At 43.1% G+C, this 20,410-nt stretch overlaps 1 protein-coding gene across 3 annotated transcripts; it reads left to right on the top strand.

Annotated features, from left to right (window-relative positions):
- Window positions 1-254: 254 nt before the first annotated feature.
- On the top strand, window positions 255-20,192 carry trim65 (tripartite motif containing 65). Of its 3 annotated transcripts, none has more exons than XM_028820099.2 (7): window positions 255-335; window positions 7,233-7,671; window positions 10,920-11,015; window positions 11,173-11,406; window positions 14,469-14,634; window positions 15,543-15,614; window positions 18,989-20,192. In XM_028820099.2, exons 2-7 carry the CDS (start codon window positions 7,255-7,257, stop codon window positions 19,519-19,521), a joined length of 1,518 nt encoding a protein of 505 aa, XP_028675932.1. In that variant the 5' UTR covers window positions 255-335; window positions 7,233-7,254; the 3' UTR covers window positions 19,522-20,192. The 3 variants fall into 3 exon arrangements, with proteins under 3 accessions (XP_028675932.1, XP_028675934.1, XP_028675935.1); XM_028820101.2 differs by lacking the exon at window positions 255-335 and adding an exon at window positions 342-562; XM_028820102.2 differs by lacking the exon at window positions 255-335 and adding an exon at window positions 6,343-6,364.
- The last annotated feature ends 218 nt before the right edge of the window (window positions 20,193-20,410 follow it).

The raw sequence follows: 20,410 nt of genomic DNA on the forward strand, positions 1-20,410 counted from the left end.
ATTCGGCTCCACCCCTACATTACAGGGTAAGGCAAAACGTTTAATGTGGACCAAAACCAGATCCAGACTATCATAAAAAAAAAAAAAAACTGAACTCGCGGACGTTCAAGTTCTTCACTTGCAAACACGTTACGTTAAGTTCGCCTTTCTTAGGAAAACGAGCTTGTTCAATGACGGCACTCTTTTGAACTAGTTCATGCACGACACTGGTGGTGTCACCCGTGCAATACGAGCGCCCTGCTCCTTTAATTGCGGCTGACGCGCATTCAGTGCGTAACCAAACAGGAAAAGCAGCGATAGCTTCTCATCGGCCAACTTTCTTCTGTCATTATGAGGTAGGGCTGTTCCAATGTCACTTTATCCGTTTTTAATGCGTCATTTACGAAGCACACTATCCGGATTTATAATGCACGCCACAGTCCGGGTGTCAAAACGAGTGTCGTCAGGAATGTGCGACTGCGGTTATGAACGGGCGGCTCGGTCACGAGCTCGGAGATCACGCCACAAAGTCGACGGGCGGTGGAATGGAAACGATCAGAACGACGCGTCGGTGGTGAAGCAGGTGTGTGCAGCCCTCGTAAAGAAGCGAATAAAAAGAAGGAACAGAATCGGGGGGCGCGCCTGCCAGCCTGCTTTAAAGTCGTTTGTGTACAGTAGGGATGGGCATTTCCAATTCATTCTGTATATCAACTCATTTACAACAGACTGGCAAACGTACCCAGTGTGGAAACTATGGAGGGGTAAAGATGATGTCCCACACAGTGAAGGATTTGCGAAAGGATTCTAGAGAGAAGGCTTAAGAGACAGATCGGCGCAGGGGAGGAGCAGACTTTGGCTTTATGCCAGAGAGAGGAACGACGAATGCAGTCTTTGCGCTGAGACAGCTGATAGGGAAGCATCGAGAAAAAGTTTGCATTTGGTGGTGTGCGATTTGGAGAAGGTGCAAGAAAGAGATGAGAAAGGAGGATCAGAGAAGTAGGCGAGGACTGACCAGGATGGATATGAGGGAGGGCTCGGTTTTATAATAAATAAATAAAAACAAACTGATAAGACCCCCGGTTCGAGGAGGTCTGCACCAGGGATCTACTGGAAATGCTTACCTCCAGTATGGTTATGGGCGTGTCGACTCGACTCGTGGGATGAAAGACCAATCCCCTTGGTGTAGGCTTTTTCTTGATGACAGGGATTTGGAAGAATGGAGAAGGGCTTAGGAAGACAGAGGGTTGAAGAGAAATAGGAAGACAACAAAACATGAAGACCAGGGGGGTATTTTTCGTACGTGGATTAGTCGTTTAGCCGGATGTAATTGTTGACGATTTGGCCTGATCCTGGATCTGTCGGTTTTTCGAAACTCTTGCTGGGTGTTGTCATAGCAACACATCCAAATGTTCTACGTAAACAAGGATTAGTTTACACACGTGATCAGTGACGGTGCGTGGAAGTCATCCAGTCATGGCTTCACCGTTCACGAATGAGCGACCAATTGATATCGGTGCGCAAATTATAAGAAGAGAATTTCATTTGGAGAGGGTTTTGCGCAATCGGCAAGATCCTTTATTGCTCCCGGAGGAAATTCTTTTCGAAAGATACCGCTTTAGCCGAGGGGGAATATTGTACCTCAAAGATTTATTAGCACCTTATATTCGAAGTCAAACTCGGCGAAGTCGGGCTCTCACAACCACACAGACAGTAGGCATTGCTTTGAGGTTTTTTTTTTTTTTTTTTTACAGGCGGCACTTTTTTTATATACTGTAGGCGATGCGGAAAATCTTAACTAAAAGTGCAGTTTGCCAGGCAATTCGTAAAGTCTGTTTGGCTCTGAAATATTTCCTTTGGGTTTTCATAGTGTTTCCTGGACACCTGCGTGTGCAGACAATAAAAGAGGCGTTTCATGCCATTGCAGGTAGGTAATACACAGGCTAAAACACCCACAGTTCCATAAAGAATCTCACAATCAGCCTAACATTCTCATTACCAGGATTTCCAAATGTGATTGGGGCACATGGGACTGATCAGAGTGGAGTTTGATCAAACATTATTTGGAAAATGTACCTCTCCTCCTGATGAATAATCAGACACACTGTCTTCATGAAATATTTGACCTTCGTCAATATCTCGTTGGTCAAACACAGGTTCAAGGGATATGACATTCCCTGCAACTGACCCAACATAAAAAAAGAGGGCTATATGGAACATACCTATGGCACACATGGAGGACAAATATATGCAATGACCATCCTTTACCTGAAATGAAGTGACCACTGCATCCTGCCACTGGTTCTGAGGAGGAGCTTCCCCCTGGAATGCCCTCAGAAACAGGGCAATGGACTTTTTGCTGGAGAGCCAACTCTTCTGCAGGGGTTAGGTCTGGACCGCGTGGACCTCCACCTGTTTTTTGCTTGTCTGCCTCCTTATTAGCTTTAAAATTAATGTTTTTTTATATTCTATATGATTATTTATGTCAACAATTCTTTAAATAGTTATATACCAATATTTACCAGTTTGAAGTATATTCTTGTACTTCACTTTAACCAGTTCCCGTGTTCTCCTTGTGTTCACGTTTGATCTGGAATTATGACATATTAAATAATAATTAATCTGACACATAGGAAATGAAACGCTGCATTCAGTAAGTACAATGCACAGTACTTAGCGTTTAATTTGTCGGACACTTTTTGCCAGCCGTCTTTTCTGGTCTGGACTGCTTTTGCAGTGTTACCCCTTGTGCATATTACATCTTGAAATTCTTCCTGTCCTTCGAATAAAAGGTCTTGCGTGTGAAAAAAAATGCGCCCGTTCTTTCGTCATTTTGTTACAGCCTATCAAAGACTCGCTGATCATGTTTTCTAGACTCAATATATATGGGCTTTTCACTCAGCGCGGGCGCGCGCATTCATCTCGTATGATTAGATCCAGCTCGACTAATCTAATACACTGCTGCGTTTGAAAAAACGACCTATCCCGGATGAGTGTCACCGGCATTAACTTATCCAAGATGAGGCATCTGATCTCGGATGATTTAAGCGACGTACGAAAAATACCCCCCAGGGGTTATTTTCCGTACGTCGCTTAGATGCCTGATCTCGGATGAGTTAATGCCGGTGAAACTCATCCGGGATAAGTCGGTTTTTCAAACGCAGCCGTGTAGTAGATTAGTCGAGCTGGATATAATCATCCGAGATGAATGCGCGCGCCCATGTTGATTGAAAAGTCCATATATATTGAGTCTAGAAAACATGATCACCAAGTCTTTGATAGGCTGCAACAAAATGACGAAAGAACGGGCGCATTTTTATTTCCACACAAGCTGTGTGTGTTAGTTAGTTAGTCGAAGGATTTCAAGATTTAATATGCACAAGGGGTAACACTGCAAAAGCAGCCGAAACCAGAAAAGACGGCTGACAAAAAGTGGCTGATAAATTAAACGCGTGTGTATTGTACTTACTGAAAGCAGCGTTTCATTTCCTGTGTGTCAGATTATTTATTATTTAATATGTCATAATTCCAGATCAAACGTGACCACAAGGAGAACACGGGGACAGGTTAAAGTGAAGTACAAGACTATACTTCAAACTGGTAAATATTGGTATATAACTACTTAAAGAATTGTTGACATAAAGAATAATATAATGTGAAGAACATTAATTTTAAAGCTAATAAGGCAGCAGACAAGCAAAAAACAGGTGGGAGGTCCACGCGGTCCAGACCTAACCCCTGCTGAACAGTTGGCTATCCAGCAAAATGCCCATCGCCCTGTTTCTGAGGGCATTCCAGGGGGAAGCACCTCCTCAGAACCAGTGGCAGGATGCAGTGGTCACTTCAGGTAAAGGATGGTCATTGTATATATTTGTCCTCAATGTGTGCCATATGTATGTTCCATATAGCCCTCTTTTTTGTTGGGTCAGTTGCAGGGAATGTCATATTCCTAGAACCTGTGTCTGACCAACGAGATATTGACAAAGGTCAAATGTTTGATGAAGACAGTGTCTGATTATTCATCAGGAGGAGAGGTACATTTTCCAAATAATGTTTGATCAAACTCCACTCTGATCAGTCCCATGTGCCACAATCACATTTGGAAATCCTGGTAATGAGAACGTTAGGCTAATTGTGAGATTCTTTATGGAACTGTGGGTGTTTTTGCCTGTGTATTACCTACCTGCAATGGCACGAAACACCTCTTGTCTGCACACGCAGGTGTCCAGGAAACACTATGAAAACCCGAAGGAAATATTTCAGAGCCAAACAGACTTTACGAATTGCCTGGCAAACTGCACTTTTAGATAGATTTTCTGCATTGCCTACAGTATGTAAAAAAAAGTGCTGCTTGCAAAAAACCTCAAAGCAATGCATACTGTGTGTGGTTGTGAGAGCCCGACTTCGCCGAGTTTGACTTCGAATATAAGGTATTAATAAATTTTTGAGGTACAATATTCCCCCTCGGCTAAAGCGGTATCTTTCAAAAAGAATTTCCTCTGGGAGCAATAAAGGATTTTGCCGATCGCGCAAAACCCTCTCCAAATGAAATTCTCTTCTTATAATTTGCGCACCGATATCAATTGGTCGCTCATTCGTGAACGGTGAAGCCATGACTGAATGAATTCCATGCACAGACACTGATTATGTGTGTGAGCTAATCCTGGTTTACATCTTGGATGTGTTGCTATGACAACACATCCAGCAAGAGTTTCGAAAAACCGACAGATCCAGGATCAGGCCAAATTGTTAATTAAATCCAGCTAAACGAGTAATCCACGTACAAAAAATTCAGATGTCAGCCTGCAGGGGAGGGCTACTGAAAAGTGTGGATAAATTTAAATACCGAGGATCAGTGGTGGACCAGGATGGAGAATTGTCCTCTGAGATAACCCACGGAGTGCAGTGTGGATGGAACAATTGGAAGAAAGTATCAGGAGTATTGTGTTGAAGATGGTGGCAAGACCTGCAGTGATGTATAGAGCCAAGACATGGGCAAGTAAAGGGAGGCTAACAGCAGGAGAAGTTAGATGTGGCAGAAATGAGAACGTAAAGTTGGATGCGAGGAGTTACAATAAAAAAAGGACAGAATAAGAAAGGAGACTATCAGAGGTACAACAAAAGTAGGAGACACATCTAAAAGTGTTGGAAAGGAGGTTGAAGTGGAGACAAGGAATATGTGGGCAAAAGAGTGATGGGAATGGAAGTCCAGGGGGAGGCCAAAGCAGAGGTGGATGGATAAGGTAAAGGGTCTGACTGGGGAGGAGCTGCAGGGCTGAGCTGTAGGTTGATCAGGCATGACAACACATGTAGAAGTAGGAAAAGATGAAAAGGAAAAAATAAGCATTTCAATTCACTTTACTAAATCAATTATTTTGCAGTGAATTGATTCATTCCTAGGGGTAGAGTATACTGCTATTCCATGGGTAGGCATTGATCATGGGTCCCCTTTGATCAGCTCACAGATATTTATTTAAATAATGAATACATTATGATGACTTGTGTCATTGTCCCGTTTCCATACACTAAGCTTGAGAACACATTTAAGACGCATAATTAAAAAGACGTTTTCGATAGAGTCAAAAGTGATTTTGAGAATTGCGTAACTTGTGATGATTCATTCACAAATCAAACGAGTCAAGAGTTGCATGTCTGGCGGTTCTTGCCCATGCCCTTAACATGTCTACCTGGGGCAGCAAAAGGAAAGACAATGGCAGCCTGACACAGGAAGGGGAGGTGGCAGTTTACAGCACAGCAAAAGTGAGCAAGCATAGTGACAAGACTCAAGGTGCCCATCCTGCAAGGTCTCTGCCAAGCAGACGGGCGTCACCAGAAGTGCCGTCCAAACCATCCTACAGAAGCACAAACAAAAACGGGCAAAGCCGAGGAGCGGAAACACCGTGGTCAGCCACAGAAGCAGAGTGCAGCAAATAAGAAATGCATAAAGCTTCCTCTGCATGACAAACTGGAAAACGTTCAGCTGCACGGCTATTAGCCAAGAACTGGCAGAAACTACTGGGACTTTGGCACACTTGACTACAGTCCAGAGAAGACATTTTTTTTCCAGAGGTGGAAATAATGCTGAAACACAAAAACAAGGATTTGGGAGACAAAAAATGTAACATTTTTGATTAACAGAACGTGGATGGATACCTGCAGGCAACAGTGAAGCACAGTGGAGAGACTCTGCAGGTTTGGGGCTGCATTTCTGCAAATGGAGTTGGTCATTTGTTCCAAATGGATGGTCCCTTCAGTGCCAAGAACTACAGGCAGACTCCACCACAAAGCTCAAGGTCAAATCGAGCCTGAGATTACAAGGAAGACGGTCAAAATCTGCAGTGAACAAGACGCAGCAGAGGGCCCTGCTGAAACTGCAATCATTAAAAGGGTGAAAACTCCAAATGCCTAGATCAATGATGTTGCTTTCTGTTTGCTACACTTTCTACAAAGTTTTTAGATGAATTAAAATTTTTCATGGAATGATTTTTAAAAGAGCATTCCTGCTCGATAGCATGTTTTACCAAGTGCTTAGGGCTTTTGCCTAGTTCTGTGTATATGATGTGTAGAGTGTGGCGGACTGCTGGGGCCCTTACCCACTTCAATAGTGGAAGGATCCGGAGAGAGAGAGAGAGAGTTTATTCAGGACATTATCTCCCTCAGAACGCTAGAGGGCAGCGGGGCCACGGGTTTGGAGCATGGAAGCATCAAACCTGATGATGCCCGTAGCCTCTGCAAGGGGACGCCAGGACATTTCCTAAGCCCTATTTAGCAGTACTTCCGCCACACCCGGAAGTGCTGCTGGAAGGAGCTCGTTGGGCACCTGGAGTCCTTCCAGGTGTCCTATAAAAGACCGCCAACTACTTGGGGAGCCAGTCGGCAGGAGGTGGATGAAGTGGAGTGAGTGGTGGGGTGCAGAGAAAAACAGAAGAAAACGACTGGGTTTTGGTGCGGTTTATTTGTGTTGTGCTGCTGTGGGGGAGCAAAGAAAAGCACTTCCCACCTGAATAAATGTGTGTTGGGTGGCAAACTTGTCTCTGCCAGTCTGGGTTGGGGTTGGTGCGGCTGGAGTGCTCCTGGGCTTCACAACAGTAGATAAAATATAGGATGTGCATGTGTACACACATTCAGCTGGAGTGAATCTGCCGCCAGCGACATCACCGATGCCTATTTGTGCCCATGTAGCAATGGCAGCACTTCTAGAACGGCAGTATGGATTCGTCACAAGTTTTCTAACAGACTGCTCTTTTCCTGTTTAGGCAGCAGTAGCCGGCTGAAGAGATGAATCGAATGCTCGAGAACCTGAGGTGCCCCATATGTTTGGATCTGTTTCAAACCGCAGTGACCATCCCCTGCGGGCATAACTTTTGCCAATCATGCATCGACCTACACTGGCAGGGTGAGGAACCAAAGAAATACGAATGCCCAAAGTGCCGAAAGGAATTTGACGAAAAGCCCTTTCTCAATAGGAATGGCGAACTTTCTGAAATGGCGGAAATGATAAGGGCCGGAGATGCCAGTGTGCCCTCATCTCCCACTGGGTTACCGAGCCAAAGCACCAGACTGTGTGAACGGCATCACAAAGTGCTGGACCTGTACTGCAAGACCCACCGAATCTGCATCTGCAGCATATGCAGCATCCAGCAGTGTGAAGAGGACAAGAAAGTGACGGTCGAAGAAGCAAGGAAAATAATGGAGGTGAGATGGAGGCCTTGTTGTAATGAGGTGAGGGGTGGGGTGGGGGGAAATCAAAAAACAAACCCAAGGCTGAGCACAGCAAGTAGGCCCATCAGAAGCAGAAAAAGCTTGCTGCCATTCAGCCAATTTTGCAACCACTTTTATATAAACACGCAAGGACTGGTCACTTTGTTGTACTTTATGCATGTTTAATCAAGTTCAATGTCCACTGAGCAAGAACTACTGTACATTAGATTTTAAAATAGGATGTCGTTTTCATAAAACATGTGGAGAAGAGATTCTTTAAAGTTGTGACCTGCAACCCTGTCCCTAAGCAAAGGCTACATGTAAAGGAGAGGTTTACACACGCAAGAACTTGCACTTGATTGGGAATTCTGAGCAGGTCCTCAATGATCTTCTTGATTGTCACCCTGCATTTCTCCATCTCTTTCATTCCTGCATTTTGTATCTCATCTCATACTTGATGCTCAGCCAATGTCGCCATTGCTCTCCTCCTTCCTAGTGTTGTTCGTCACGCAAGTGGACTCTGCAATTTGCGCCATGCTCAGCAGATGTCCCCACTGTTTGTCCTTCCACCATGTCACTCGGTTTAGCGCACACTTTGCCATAATACACCCACGAGGACTGGCACCTCTGCAGAGGTGGTCGCTACCAAAAACATTTTGAATTTCCAGAACCTAATCGGGTCATAAGCTTTTAATGAAGACCAAGAGCAAGGTTCTAGTCATAGCTGTTTGCAAGTAATCGCGTGATAGACAGTCACACTTTAGTACTTTATTATACATTAGTTGTGCTACCCACCCACCCCAAGACAGGTTGAAATTTAAGTAATCAATGTAGACCTTCGCATATTCAGCTTTAACATTTGCAGCACACCATGCATGTAGTCAGTGTTGTTCATGAACTAGTTCAGAAGAGTACACTAATTGAACAAGATCATTTTTCTAAGAACGGTGAACTTAACAGAACGTATTTGCAAGTGAAGAACTTGAACATGAGCGAGTTCAGTTTTATGCGACAGTCTGGATCCGATTTAGGTCCACATTAAATGTTTTGCTTTACCCTGTAATGTAGGGGTGGAGCTGAATCTGAATACAGTATTCAGATAAGCACAAATAGTGGATTTTTACAAATATTGATTTGTATTCTGGGAAAAAAATAATAACGTAAAATCAATTTGGCACGGTCTGTGTCTGCCTGCTTGTGCTTAAGCTGCAACCCCTGCTGACATGAGCATGTGGTGAAGCTCCACTTTTAGGAAAACATTGGACTTCGTGAGGCCACTTTATATATTTTTCCCCGTTGGACATGCAATATGTGAAGCAAACTTTGACCGGCAGAGTAACAGGTTAGTTCACCTACACACTGGTTCCACAGTCACCATTTGTGTCATGCGGTTGGAAACAGAGCGGTAATTTATATGTATACTTGCACCTATTTAATTTCTGTTTTCACTGGGAGGATATTAGCATATATGGCTATACGTGTTTGTTGTTGGGTATAACTCAGTGTATTTAAATAAAAACAGTCTTCATAATTATTGTAATTTTATGCAAGAACACTAATAGCCTAATTTAAGGCATGCAAAATTGAAAAAAAAAAAACTCCTGGGTCATTTATTCTCACTCCTTAAAAACTACAAAATGAACTGAACATAAACTACTTCAAAATTGAAATGGTGAACTCTGAGCGTGAATGTATTCATTTTAATCTGTGTGAACTGAACTTTGAGCGAGTTCTTGGGATGTGTGAACTTGCACAACACTGCATGTACTGTAGTAGGGAATCCATTCCTGAATGGGTATATCCATTCCCGGGAATATGGGAATCCCGGGGATGACACAGTGCACAGGCATCTCACATGTGAACGGTTTTAGAACGACCGACACTTATTTTTAATAAAACTACTGCAATATGTTGACACAAATAAAAGACTAACCTTATCTACAAGCAGTTCATGCTGTCATATAAGTACATGCATCTTTAGTTGCGGTATTAAGAGAGTAGAAAGCACAATGTGTCCAACGTGCGGTCATCCAGGCGAGAGCACACTTTCGTGCAGAGTATGCCAGCCTCTGAGAAAGCACGCTCTGCCTCCACTGAAGTAGGCAGCACAGTGATCAGATACCAATACACTTGTTCTAAACAATGCCCGCACTTGCCGTTGCTCTGAAACACCACCATATCAGCTTTTACTGATGCTTCCAGTTTCTTATCATTCTGTGATGGCAAGTTTCTTGGCACAGAATGCGGATGCAACAGACTGACGCATTGCAATTTTCTAGTTCCTGTTCAAATCTACAGCACAGACGTCAATGAACTCTGCCCCGTCCCGGCATTTGTGAACTGCACTTTTACACACTATGTATGTGAGCTTGGCCGTTCCCGTTTTCCAGGGAATGGATTCCCTATACTGCAGTAATAAAATGCATTGCACTTTTCATTCCAACAAATGGCGCATCACTAACATTTGTAATAATAAAATGCATTACTAAAAAGGTTTGTGATGGGCCATCTGTTGGAATGTCACATACAATGTATATATGTCTCATATACTTTTTTTATACCATCAAGCATTATGGCCGAATGTAAAGGGTGGCGCATGAAAAAACCGAACCGCTGGCTCAAGTTATTATACAGGCGGGGGCTGTCGTGGAGCTTCGTTGTCGCGACGGGGCCAGCAGATCCAACTGTGCATTAGTAAGGAAGATGTGAGCCAGTGGGTACAGACATGCGTGAAAGAGATTTGGAAGATGTATTCTCTGCAACAGAGGATTGGAATAGTGGAGGCGTACGTGTCTACCGGTTCTTTTAAGGAAATTCGGGACATTTTAGCACAGAAGTTTCCTGGTGTAAATCTACCAGCAAAGAGCAGTATTTATGAGTTGGTGAAGAAGTGGTGCAAGACTGGGTCAGTTGCAAACTGCAAAAAGAATCGGGCCCGTTGCTCGTTTCGTGTACAGGCAAAGAAACGTACATCAACGGAATCGGAGATGGTTCGGTTTTTCGTGCGCCAACCTGTACCATCATACAGGACTTCACATCTCAACTTGATCTTCGGTAGTTTCCTTGCGAATATGGAACAGGCTATATGAGGGACACCATCCGTTTCCCTTAAGCTTCCCTTAATTTTTTAGGGAACACGCAGAGAGTGAGAGAGAGAGAGAGAGAAAGTGTAATGGGTGAACTACAGCCCGCTTAATCCAGTTATAGATTACCACGTTCAACTTAACATTTTTCCATTACAGAAAAAACTCATGAAGCAAAGCAAAGAAGTGGACAATCAGAAACAGCTGACGGAACAGAAAATTACAGAGCTCCAGAGCAACATGGACAAAAGAAGGGTTGGTCTTAACACTTATAAAGTTGGTTAACTTTTAGCCAGTCACCTCATCATTTCCTTCTGGCATAAAGGCCAATAGATGAGGCAAGTGGGGGTTTAATACATAAGCCTACTTTCCAAGTCCTTTTTAATTTACATTTGTATTCCTGCTGTCCTAGAATTTGACAGAACAGAAAACAAAATGGATTTTGGACAAATTTAACCATCTGCTACAGAGCTTAGAGAAAAGCCGGCAAAGTACAGAAAAGTTTATCGAGGGTGAGGGCCAACGCCTGTTCACCCAGGAGCAGATGCAGCTGCAGCAGCTGGAGGACCACGCTGAGGCACTGAGGGCTTACCATGTCAAGACGAACACTCTGTTCCAAAGCCAAGATGATGTTCATTTTGTTCAGGTAGGTTGCAAGCACATTCTGTTTAGGTGGTCAGCTACCTTTTCCTTTATCACAACATTGTTCAGCTGGACCAGCAATTCAGGATTTCAATATTTTTATAGGGAACAGAGGGATTTTGCAGAAAGCCAGACATGAGGAGTACACGAATGTATGTATTGCCCAACATTCCTTAATGGCTTTGAAAGCATTTCATGCTTTGGGAGCATTTAAAAAAATTCTAACACTGAATCGCATTCAAAAATAACAGCAGTAATACAATCTAATTACATGCGTTACTGAGATAAATAAAACGTGTTTTTAATACCTTTTCACAGTATCATGTGGTTGGAAAGAAAAGTCCACATTGGCTTGTGGTGGCTTTTATAAACCGCCGAATCCAAATCAAGTGATAAAAGAAAAAGTCCAATTTATTTGTCTGCGGTGGATCTACAGCCAATTTTCCAAGAAATATGAAATCCAAGCTTTTTCAAAGTACCACTAAATAAAGATTTAAAATCTGTGCTGAAGTCTCGAGCTAAAATTGTCAGTGATGGCTGTATGATAATTGGGGGGGGGGGGGGGGGGGGGTTGAAATCATCATTTCCCTGGTGCACATTAGCTCCCCTGAGGCCCATTAGACAGCCTCTGAACGGCATTGCAGCAGACCCTTCATAGCTGCAAGTTATTCACACTTGGGTTGGTGGTCTTTCTATTGACACACCCAAAGAAGGGTATCATTCTGGACATGCCAATTCCAAGGCATTTTCCCGGTTTACTAATAAAATGTATTGCATTTTTCATTCTAACAGATGGTATATCGACTGACAGATTAACCTAACATAGAAAATATTAAATAGGGGGGAAAGAGAGAGAAAGAAAGAAAAGTGGCACATAGTGGAAGCACCGATCCCAGTGGAGCCCACCGACTGTCACACTGATATTCGGACTGTGCGGTTCTGAAACTTTTTGTAACTGTTAATGGAATTTGCTGTTTATTTTCACGCTTTATTCCCACACTCATTTAACTACATTAAAGACTGCAGATCATTATAACTTTTAATGGACTTGTGGTGCCCTCGGCCTCCACACAATCAATCCCTTGGGTATCTTGAGTGCTTGGGAGATAATTATACTTGCTGTAAACACTGTTAATCGTGCCAGTCAAAAGTCTTATTAAAATATGTGCAGTTCCTCACTTTAAGCGTCAATGTACGTTTTCTTTATACAACTATTACACGTGTTGACTCACATATAGCAGAAATAAAGCACAGATGCATTAAAAAAACCCAAATCTTCAACTTTGATGAACAGCAGAAATCCTTATCAGCACCTTCCCCTGGTCTACTACACACATCTGCTCCTTCACTGCTATAGGAGGCCTGATCAAGAGCACTTACTCTCTGCTTGAAACCCTTCTCTCTGGTTCTCCCAGTTTTCAATCCCTTCTGCACAGCACTACCAGGTTTGGATTGCATCCCTGATCCCCCTGCATCTGTTCAGCATTCTGCTACCGATCTGAAATGAGCAAGAACAGGTACAAGACACTTCGTGCTCTCCATCTTACCTACCATCATCTGGAAAATATTTGGGGCCTTAATACGCTCCTCAAAACATCTCAAATCTGTGCAACACCCCATAATTAGATGGCCAAGACTAAATTACCCTGCATACGCATCTCATCAGCACATAACTGCACCACATTACCACATGTAGTCTCATGTGAAATCTCAAGCTGCTGGTACCTTCTTGCAAGTCACCTCCACCGTGCGGCCAACGAGTGCCTGGCACATTGCTTCCCCATCTCCAAATGCGCCAATATTCAAAAACCCAACACATCCTGACAGAATCCCAAGTTCTTGTATGTCCCCATGCCACATCACACTGCACCAGCCCCACTCTTAGAGTAGTACATACGCTTAACTACTCACGCCTGCCTTTGCCGGCTTTGTGACGCAACTCATTACAAGACTCAAGCGAGACTGGTACTCCACTATCATTATTTACCACTTTCAGTTTTTCTGCTACCACAGCATATAGAAGAATTAGGGGATTCTCAACAGCAGTGCTAATATATGGGATGCACCATCTGTTGGAATGAAAAATGAATGTGCATTATAAAATACATTCCAACAGAAGGTACAACCCTCACCAAAACAAGCAGGTGGGAAGATAAGAGATTATTAGGATGAGATAACATTAATAAGCAGGTAAATCTTTTTTTTTTTTTTTTTTTAATAAAAATGGAAGTACATGGAATTAATTTCAGAGATGGAAAAATGGGACCCTGTTGCTTTGAACAATCAGAAAAATGTGGTAAGGAAGGAGGAATGGCCTTCGAGGGTGTTGGATGGTTCATCCAAACCTACATCACTTCCACCTCCAGGCACGGACCCCTGAATGACATCACAGTGGACAGTAGATGGAGTAGCCACTAAGGGGTTTGTCACTGAAGATCTGCAGCCAGACCCTTCTCACCTATTGTCCGACACACTTTTGTAATGCTTTCCTCTGCCAATACCAGCAGCACTGGGTGCTGGGAAGGAACCAACTACCACCCTTGTCTTGTACTCCACATTGTGGTCACTATATAACCGTGGGAATTCTGAAGCCTATCCGGGTCCATGTCTGTAAAGATTTAGCTAGTTCTAAATCAACTTCCCATTTGTAAACATCAGAAAAATAATTTACAGCAGTCGCAATTTCACTCTGTGTATCTTACTTTGCACTTCCCATTCCTACTACTCCTAACCTTAGTCATTCAGAGTTTTTCCGCACAAGGTTTCAGGGATTGAGAGCAGAGAAACAGGGGTAAGGTGTACATCAGGTAAGCCAATTTGTGATTTCTACCAAATCATAGGCAGGACAACATTTTAACACATCATAGCATCAGACAGTGGTGATGTGCTGCAAGTTTCTCAGACATGAAAGTAAGAATTTCATTAACCCCTGTACCAGACACTGTATATTTTAGTCATCAGGTAGACAATATGTGGAAATCTGAGGAATGGGAATAAGCTCTCGAGTTAAACGTCCATTTCATGATCCGCTTCAAACCACTTCCGATTTTTGCTCATGGTTTACAGGAGGCCCAGTCCATTGAGCAGCCACACATGGAGAGGTTTCCACGGGATGTTCCATTTGAAATGGATGTGAAGTTGGATGAGGTGACTAATTTAATATCCCGAATATTAGGGTTGACTGGAGCGTTGGAAAAAACAACAAGCTCTGAGGAGATCCAAGAAACAAAAGGTAAGCTATCTATTGCATATTAACTTTTTTTGTGAACAAATTGTCACTGAAGAGAATAAGCAAAATATCAAAAGAAAATGATAATAGATAAATAAAAACACCCCCAACCCTGTGAGGACCAAAAACAAATAACTGGAAGCCTGCATGACTAATCACAAAGGGCAGCAAGTCTACAGCCAAACTGAAAAGAAACAGAAGATGGAGAAGTTCACCATCACTAGCCACCTGATCACCAATAACTCATGAGCTTGGTGACCAAAAGCCATTCCCAAATGTTGGAGCCAGTTACTCCAGTAGCCCTTGATCTTAAAGAAAGATTTCATTGAGACATCCAGAAAAGTTTGGAACAACCTTTGGTAGATTGGGCTTAGGGAGAGTGAAAAGTTTCCAGGAGAAGGAAAACAAATATGAGGAGAGAAAGGAACCTAGACAGAGAGAGAGGGGTGGTTTCAGAAACCTTTAAAGAGCAGAAGTGACAGAAAGGTTAAATGGATAAACCTGAAGCACAATGGGGTAAAATAGCAAGGCAATGGCTGATGGGAGATCATGTTGCCACAAAGAATACAAGGCTTACAAGAGACTTTACACAGTGTAGCAAATGGAGTGGCAACTCTGCTTGAACCTTTTCTAGGATTTACCTATGAATGCCTCCTCCAAAAGGACTGACAGGTTTTTAAAAAAACAAGAAGGATCTTTAGAAATCTCCACATTATCAAATAATCCCTTTTAGGGCAGGATAAAATTAGAATTAATATTACAACATTGCCATCAATGTACTTGGTGACAAAAATGACCTGATAGAACACCACCAGTTTGAAAAATAAACTGCAACTATAGATTATAGGTCCAGGAGGTGGAAGGATGCCTAAAATCGGTTGTCATTTATAGTAACGGTTTGATTTTTACAGATGTGACCGAGGGACCTCCTTCAAGTCATACCACCAGGACCAGTGTGGCGGAGGCTGAAGACTTTAGGTCGTGTAAGTCTTCTCCATCATCTACACTCTTTTCAGCAGGTATCGATTACAGAGTGACAGGGTGGTCTCAGTATAGAAATTCATATGCACCTCACCTGGGATGTGAACCAGCAACCTTCAAGGTTAAAAGGTGCTCTCACATTGCACAGAGAAATAAGAGAATTCCCCGTTCCTCATGGAAGACTGCAGTCCTAGAGTTTCCACGTGTGTGTGGTTTCATAGGGCATCCATGCAACTCCAGGAGGCTGCATTCAAATTCTCGCCTAGCAGCAGTCTGTCGGCGTTTGCACATTCGCCTGTTGCTTGTGCGAGTGTCCCTGCCACATTCTAAAGACTTGCAGTTTACTCCGAGTGAGGACTCCCTATTGGCCCAGGGCTGTTGACTACGGCTGGGAATGCGACGTATACCTTACAAAATGACTAGTGTAGTAGTATAGTCATACATATAAAATAGTGAAATTCATAATTCGACATCTAACAAACGTGAAACACTTCACTAATCCAATGGTGTGATTAACAGTTAGGTGTTGGAACCTGCAAAGGATTTGAGCCTGTTGTACCCTCAGTGGTGCCAAAATACCAGCTGCAGGGTCATTGAGCAGGAGCCAGCCTTTGCCCTTTTAATGCTAGAACATCTCAGGATGGTGGAACAACAATTAGAGACCTCTCCCTGCAACCTCCTTCAGCAGGTTTGGTATCCTAAAGAACTTCCATGCCTTTCTAGTTGGAGTCCCTGATCACTCCTTCATTCCCGCAGCCAGAAACTTCCTCTTTGACTCCATCAGCTTTATTTTTTAAAAGCAGGGAATGAGGTAATCCGACTGTTCCTCAGAAAGCAGCTCATTGAAAAACCAAGGTAGCCAAGACAGCCACCTTCTACTGGGTGTCTCTCCAACACTTGCCACTATACTATTAAAATATAGAACTTCACTTTAAATGAATAGAAAGCACAAATCACCTTATCCATTGCACACTGCATCATAATGAACGATTGTGACTGGTGTTTTTGTTTAGGACTGTCAACACAGGCATCAAGTAGTGGAGCTTAAAAAGGACTGGGCCCACAGCCTACAAGAGCCATTGGCACAATTAGAAGCCCAGTTAGCATGGCTGGCTACGACAGTTGCCTTGGGGTGCAGACCAAAGTTCATGTCCTCACAGCCAAATGCGGGCAGTCATTGATGGGAACACAACCTTTTGGAGGGGGTTAGAGCAGATATTCAGGGTTTGCTACTGCTGTCAAAAATGCTCTGACCACCATGTAAATTTTAGAGACTGATGAAGGAATTTCTTGAAGGGTTCCTCTTACAGTCCTTGCGTGCGCCAGGATAGGAGTTACTTTATTAGCTTCAAAGGGCCTTTCTAATCCAGACAGCCATCACAAGTTCAGGGTTGCCATTACAGTACAAATGGCCAGACTGGGATGGATTGTGGTTCGATGCCACAACACAAAAGACATCCCTTTTCGAATTAAATCAGACCGAGATTACACCCCCTTGATCACAAAATAAAAGATTTGGTCTCACGTATTAGTGGTCCATTAATCTGTTTTGGTAGAGTAGCAGATGTTAAGGGGTTGTTGAATTTTATTAAATATTATAACTGCAAACAGCATTAAGCCTACTTTTACTGTGCAAGTTTAATGCTGGCTAATGCTTACAATGAATACAAGACTCCATTTACAAAAATTCAGTAAAAATGCACATCTGTGGTAAACACATTCGGTTATGACAAGTACCACCCAATAGTGGAGATTTAGGATAAAATGGACACACACACCAGTGCAGCTGCACAGTCCTGTTTATTCGCCCTGTCCCAGTGCAAAGGAGATTACTAGCCAACATAACGCGTGGTTTGCCTAAATTCTTGCTAACGCCTTTTGTAAACTGATCTCGACAAACCAAATCACACCTTAAATCTCCAGTATGGTGGAGGAGAGCAGTTTGTCTAAAAGCATTTAAAGTGAATTTAGGCAAATAGGATGTTGAGGGCAGCACGGTGGTGCATTGGGTGGCACTGCTGCTGCCACGCAGTTAGACCTGGGTTCACTTCCAGGGTGCTCCCTGCATGGGTTTCCTTCAGGTACTCTGGTTTCCTCCTACAGTCCAAAGACATGAAGGTTAGGTTCACTGGCAATTCTAAATTGTCCCTAGTGGGTGGGTGGGCGGGTGTGTGTGCGTGTGTGTGTGTGTGTCCTGCGGTGGGCTGGCGCCCTGCCCGGAGTTTGTTTCCTGCCTTGCACCCTGTGTTGGCTGGGATTGGCTCCAGCAGACACCTGTGACCCTGTAGTCAGGATATAGCGGGTTGGATAATGGATGGATGGTAATGAAGGACCAAAGAAAACAACCAAAACAGAAAAGTTGTGTGTTAAGATTTCATGAAATTGTGGTTAAAATTAAAATTTTCCATAGGCTTTAACAATCACAAAATGCAGAAATGTACCAAAACATTTTTTGGGGTGGAAAGCAGTGAATTTTGCTGCTTAAAGCCTCCTTCATATTCCCATTTCCCTGCATAACCCCAGCTGCACAACAGGTGATCTACAGCCCACCAGTCAAATGAATTGTATTTTATGGTTCTCGTTCACATTACTGCAGCGTGAAGTGCGAGATGCTGCATATCGACCACAGCATTACCACTTTTTTTCCACCACACAAAAACATATTACATAGCAAGCCCACACCTTTCCATTACCTACCAAATGCCCTTTGTAGATTCTCGATTGCCGCAGGGAATAGGTCCACTCCAAGTACCGTTGAGAAATGTACCCAACATCATTTCTTCATCAAGCATATCACAATGAATGTCAGCAAAATCGGCAAAGCAGACATTGTACTACCAGAACAACCACACCACCATTTCTCCAAAAAATTTCTAATCCCCACTGGAAAGAAGTCTGGTGATTTGTGGCCCAGAACTTTACTTTGTGAACACTCAATGACAGGCCACTGCACAAAGGAGGGAAACTTTCCTTGACAGGAACTTCCTTCAAGGATCGTGTGAATTCTACTTGTTGCAAAACACCACATGCTTGGAAATCAAAATTCTAAATTTCACCATAGGGTACAATTTTGTGTAGATTGCTGGCTTTTCATTGCTTGTACATAACATCACCATTTTTAAAAAGGACTCCTGCAAGCTGCTCCCCTGTGGTCTTAAATCCAGGGTCCCCAACTCTGAGCCAGGAAGCCCACAATGGCTATTGGTCTTCATTCTAAACACTTTAAATTAGTGACCATTTTTGCTGCTAATTAACTTCATTAAATTGATTTAAACCCTTTTACATCAGTGCGAACAATGTTGGGAGTGCACACACGTTGATCACCCTTGCCTTAAAGTTCTCTCTCTCTCTTCCCCCCCCCCCCCCTTCCTTCCAGATCACCATCTGCTCTCATTTGATCCCAGAACAGCCCATAAATACATTTGTATTTCCCACAATGATCAGAAGGCAGAACACAAATTAATCCCACCTTCATCAAAAGGGGGTCTTCCTGAGGAGCCCGAGCGCTTTGAGCACTGCTGGCAGGTGCTCTGTAAAGAGGAGCTGGAGGCTGGCCTGCACTACTGGGAGGCAGACTTCTCTTTACCCTGGATTTACATTGGAGTTGCCTACAAGAGCATCGAGAGAAAGGCAATGACGGACATGAAGCTGGGTATGGATGCAGTCTCCTGGTGTCTAGAAGTTGAGGACGACAGATATTCTGCCTGGCACAATGGTGAGCAGAAGAGAGTATCCCATCGAGAGAAATTTAAGAAAATTGGGATCTTCCTGAATTACCACGATGGCTCTCTGGCCTTCTTTGGCGATGGGAGGAGAGATAAGCATCTTCACACTTTCCATCATGCCTTCAGTGAGCCTCTGTATCCTGCTTTCTGGATTGGAGATGATGTGAGTGTCACTCTAAAATGAAATGCACTCAATTACAAGGGCTGATCGAGAATTAATGAAGCAGGTTTATTTTATTTATTTATTTATTTAAATTAGAATCCGACGATCCCAGAAGGATGGTACTTCATAAAAATGTTCACATCTTTCACATTCAATTTGCAAAACATGAGCAACAGTTTGCTAGCCTTGGTAATGTTGACATCTGTGAACCACTGAATGGCCTCCCCAAATGCACTTCACCATTTACTCACACATTACCAACCTTCGTGCTTCTACCACCAAAATACAGCAGCATGGCTAATTGTTTCAGTGTATGCTTGCAGTAACATTAAACAGTTTCATTACTGCTCTTACCAAGTTCAATATGAGATTCAATCACACACCTCTGCGGTAGTCTCACAGGAATGTCTTCATCCACCATGACAACACCTGAGGTGCTTCCACTCGCTGTGGAACATTGGCGGTCCAACTGCAGGTTAACATATGCCATTCAAACACCTCCACGACATTCCCAGGTCTTCCTCCCCGACAGACAAACAGAACAGTCATCACTTCTCAGTCAGCCCTTGCAAGTAGTACTTTGACTTGCAGTTTAAAATCAAGACAAAGCAAGCCACAAGCTATGTAACAAGTCAGCCTTTTGTGAAATATATTCCAATACAGTCCTTACTAATAAAGTCTAAAACACTGTGCGTTACTGTCTCTGCTCCTGAAATTGGGGTCTTTAAAACATTTAAAAATTTCACTTGAATGTGTGTGTTGCAATAGTGGACCTCAAAATGAAAAACAGAATGCTCAAACTATAAAAACAAAAACTATTGAGTTTTTCTGCCATAACAATGGAGGTGGACAATTTGTAGGGAAAGGAGTCTGGAGATAATTCTCAGTCCAGGGTTCTTTACCAGTAGAT

This window comes from Erpetoichthys calabaricus, chromosome 14 (assembly GCF_900747795.2).
Source record: "Erpetoichthys calabaricus chromosome 14, fErpCal1.3, whole genome shotgun sequence".
In the NCBI taxonomy this organism is placed as follows: Eukaryota; Metazoa; Chordata; class Cladistia; order Polypteriformes; family Polypteridae; genus Erpetoichthys; species Erpetoichthys calabaricus.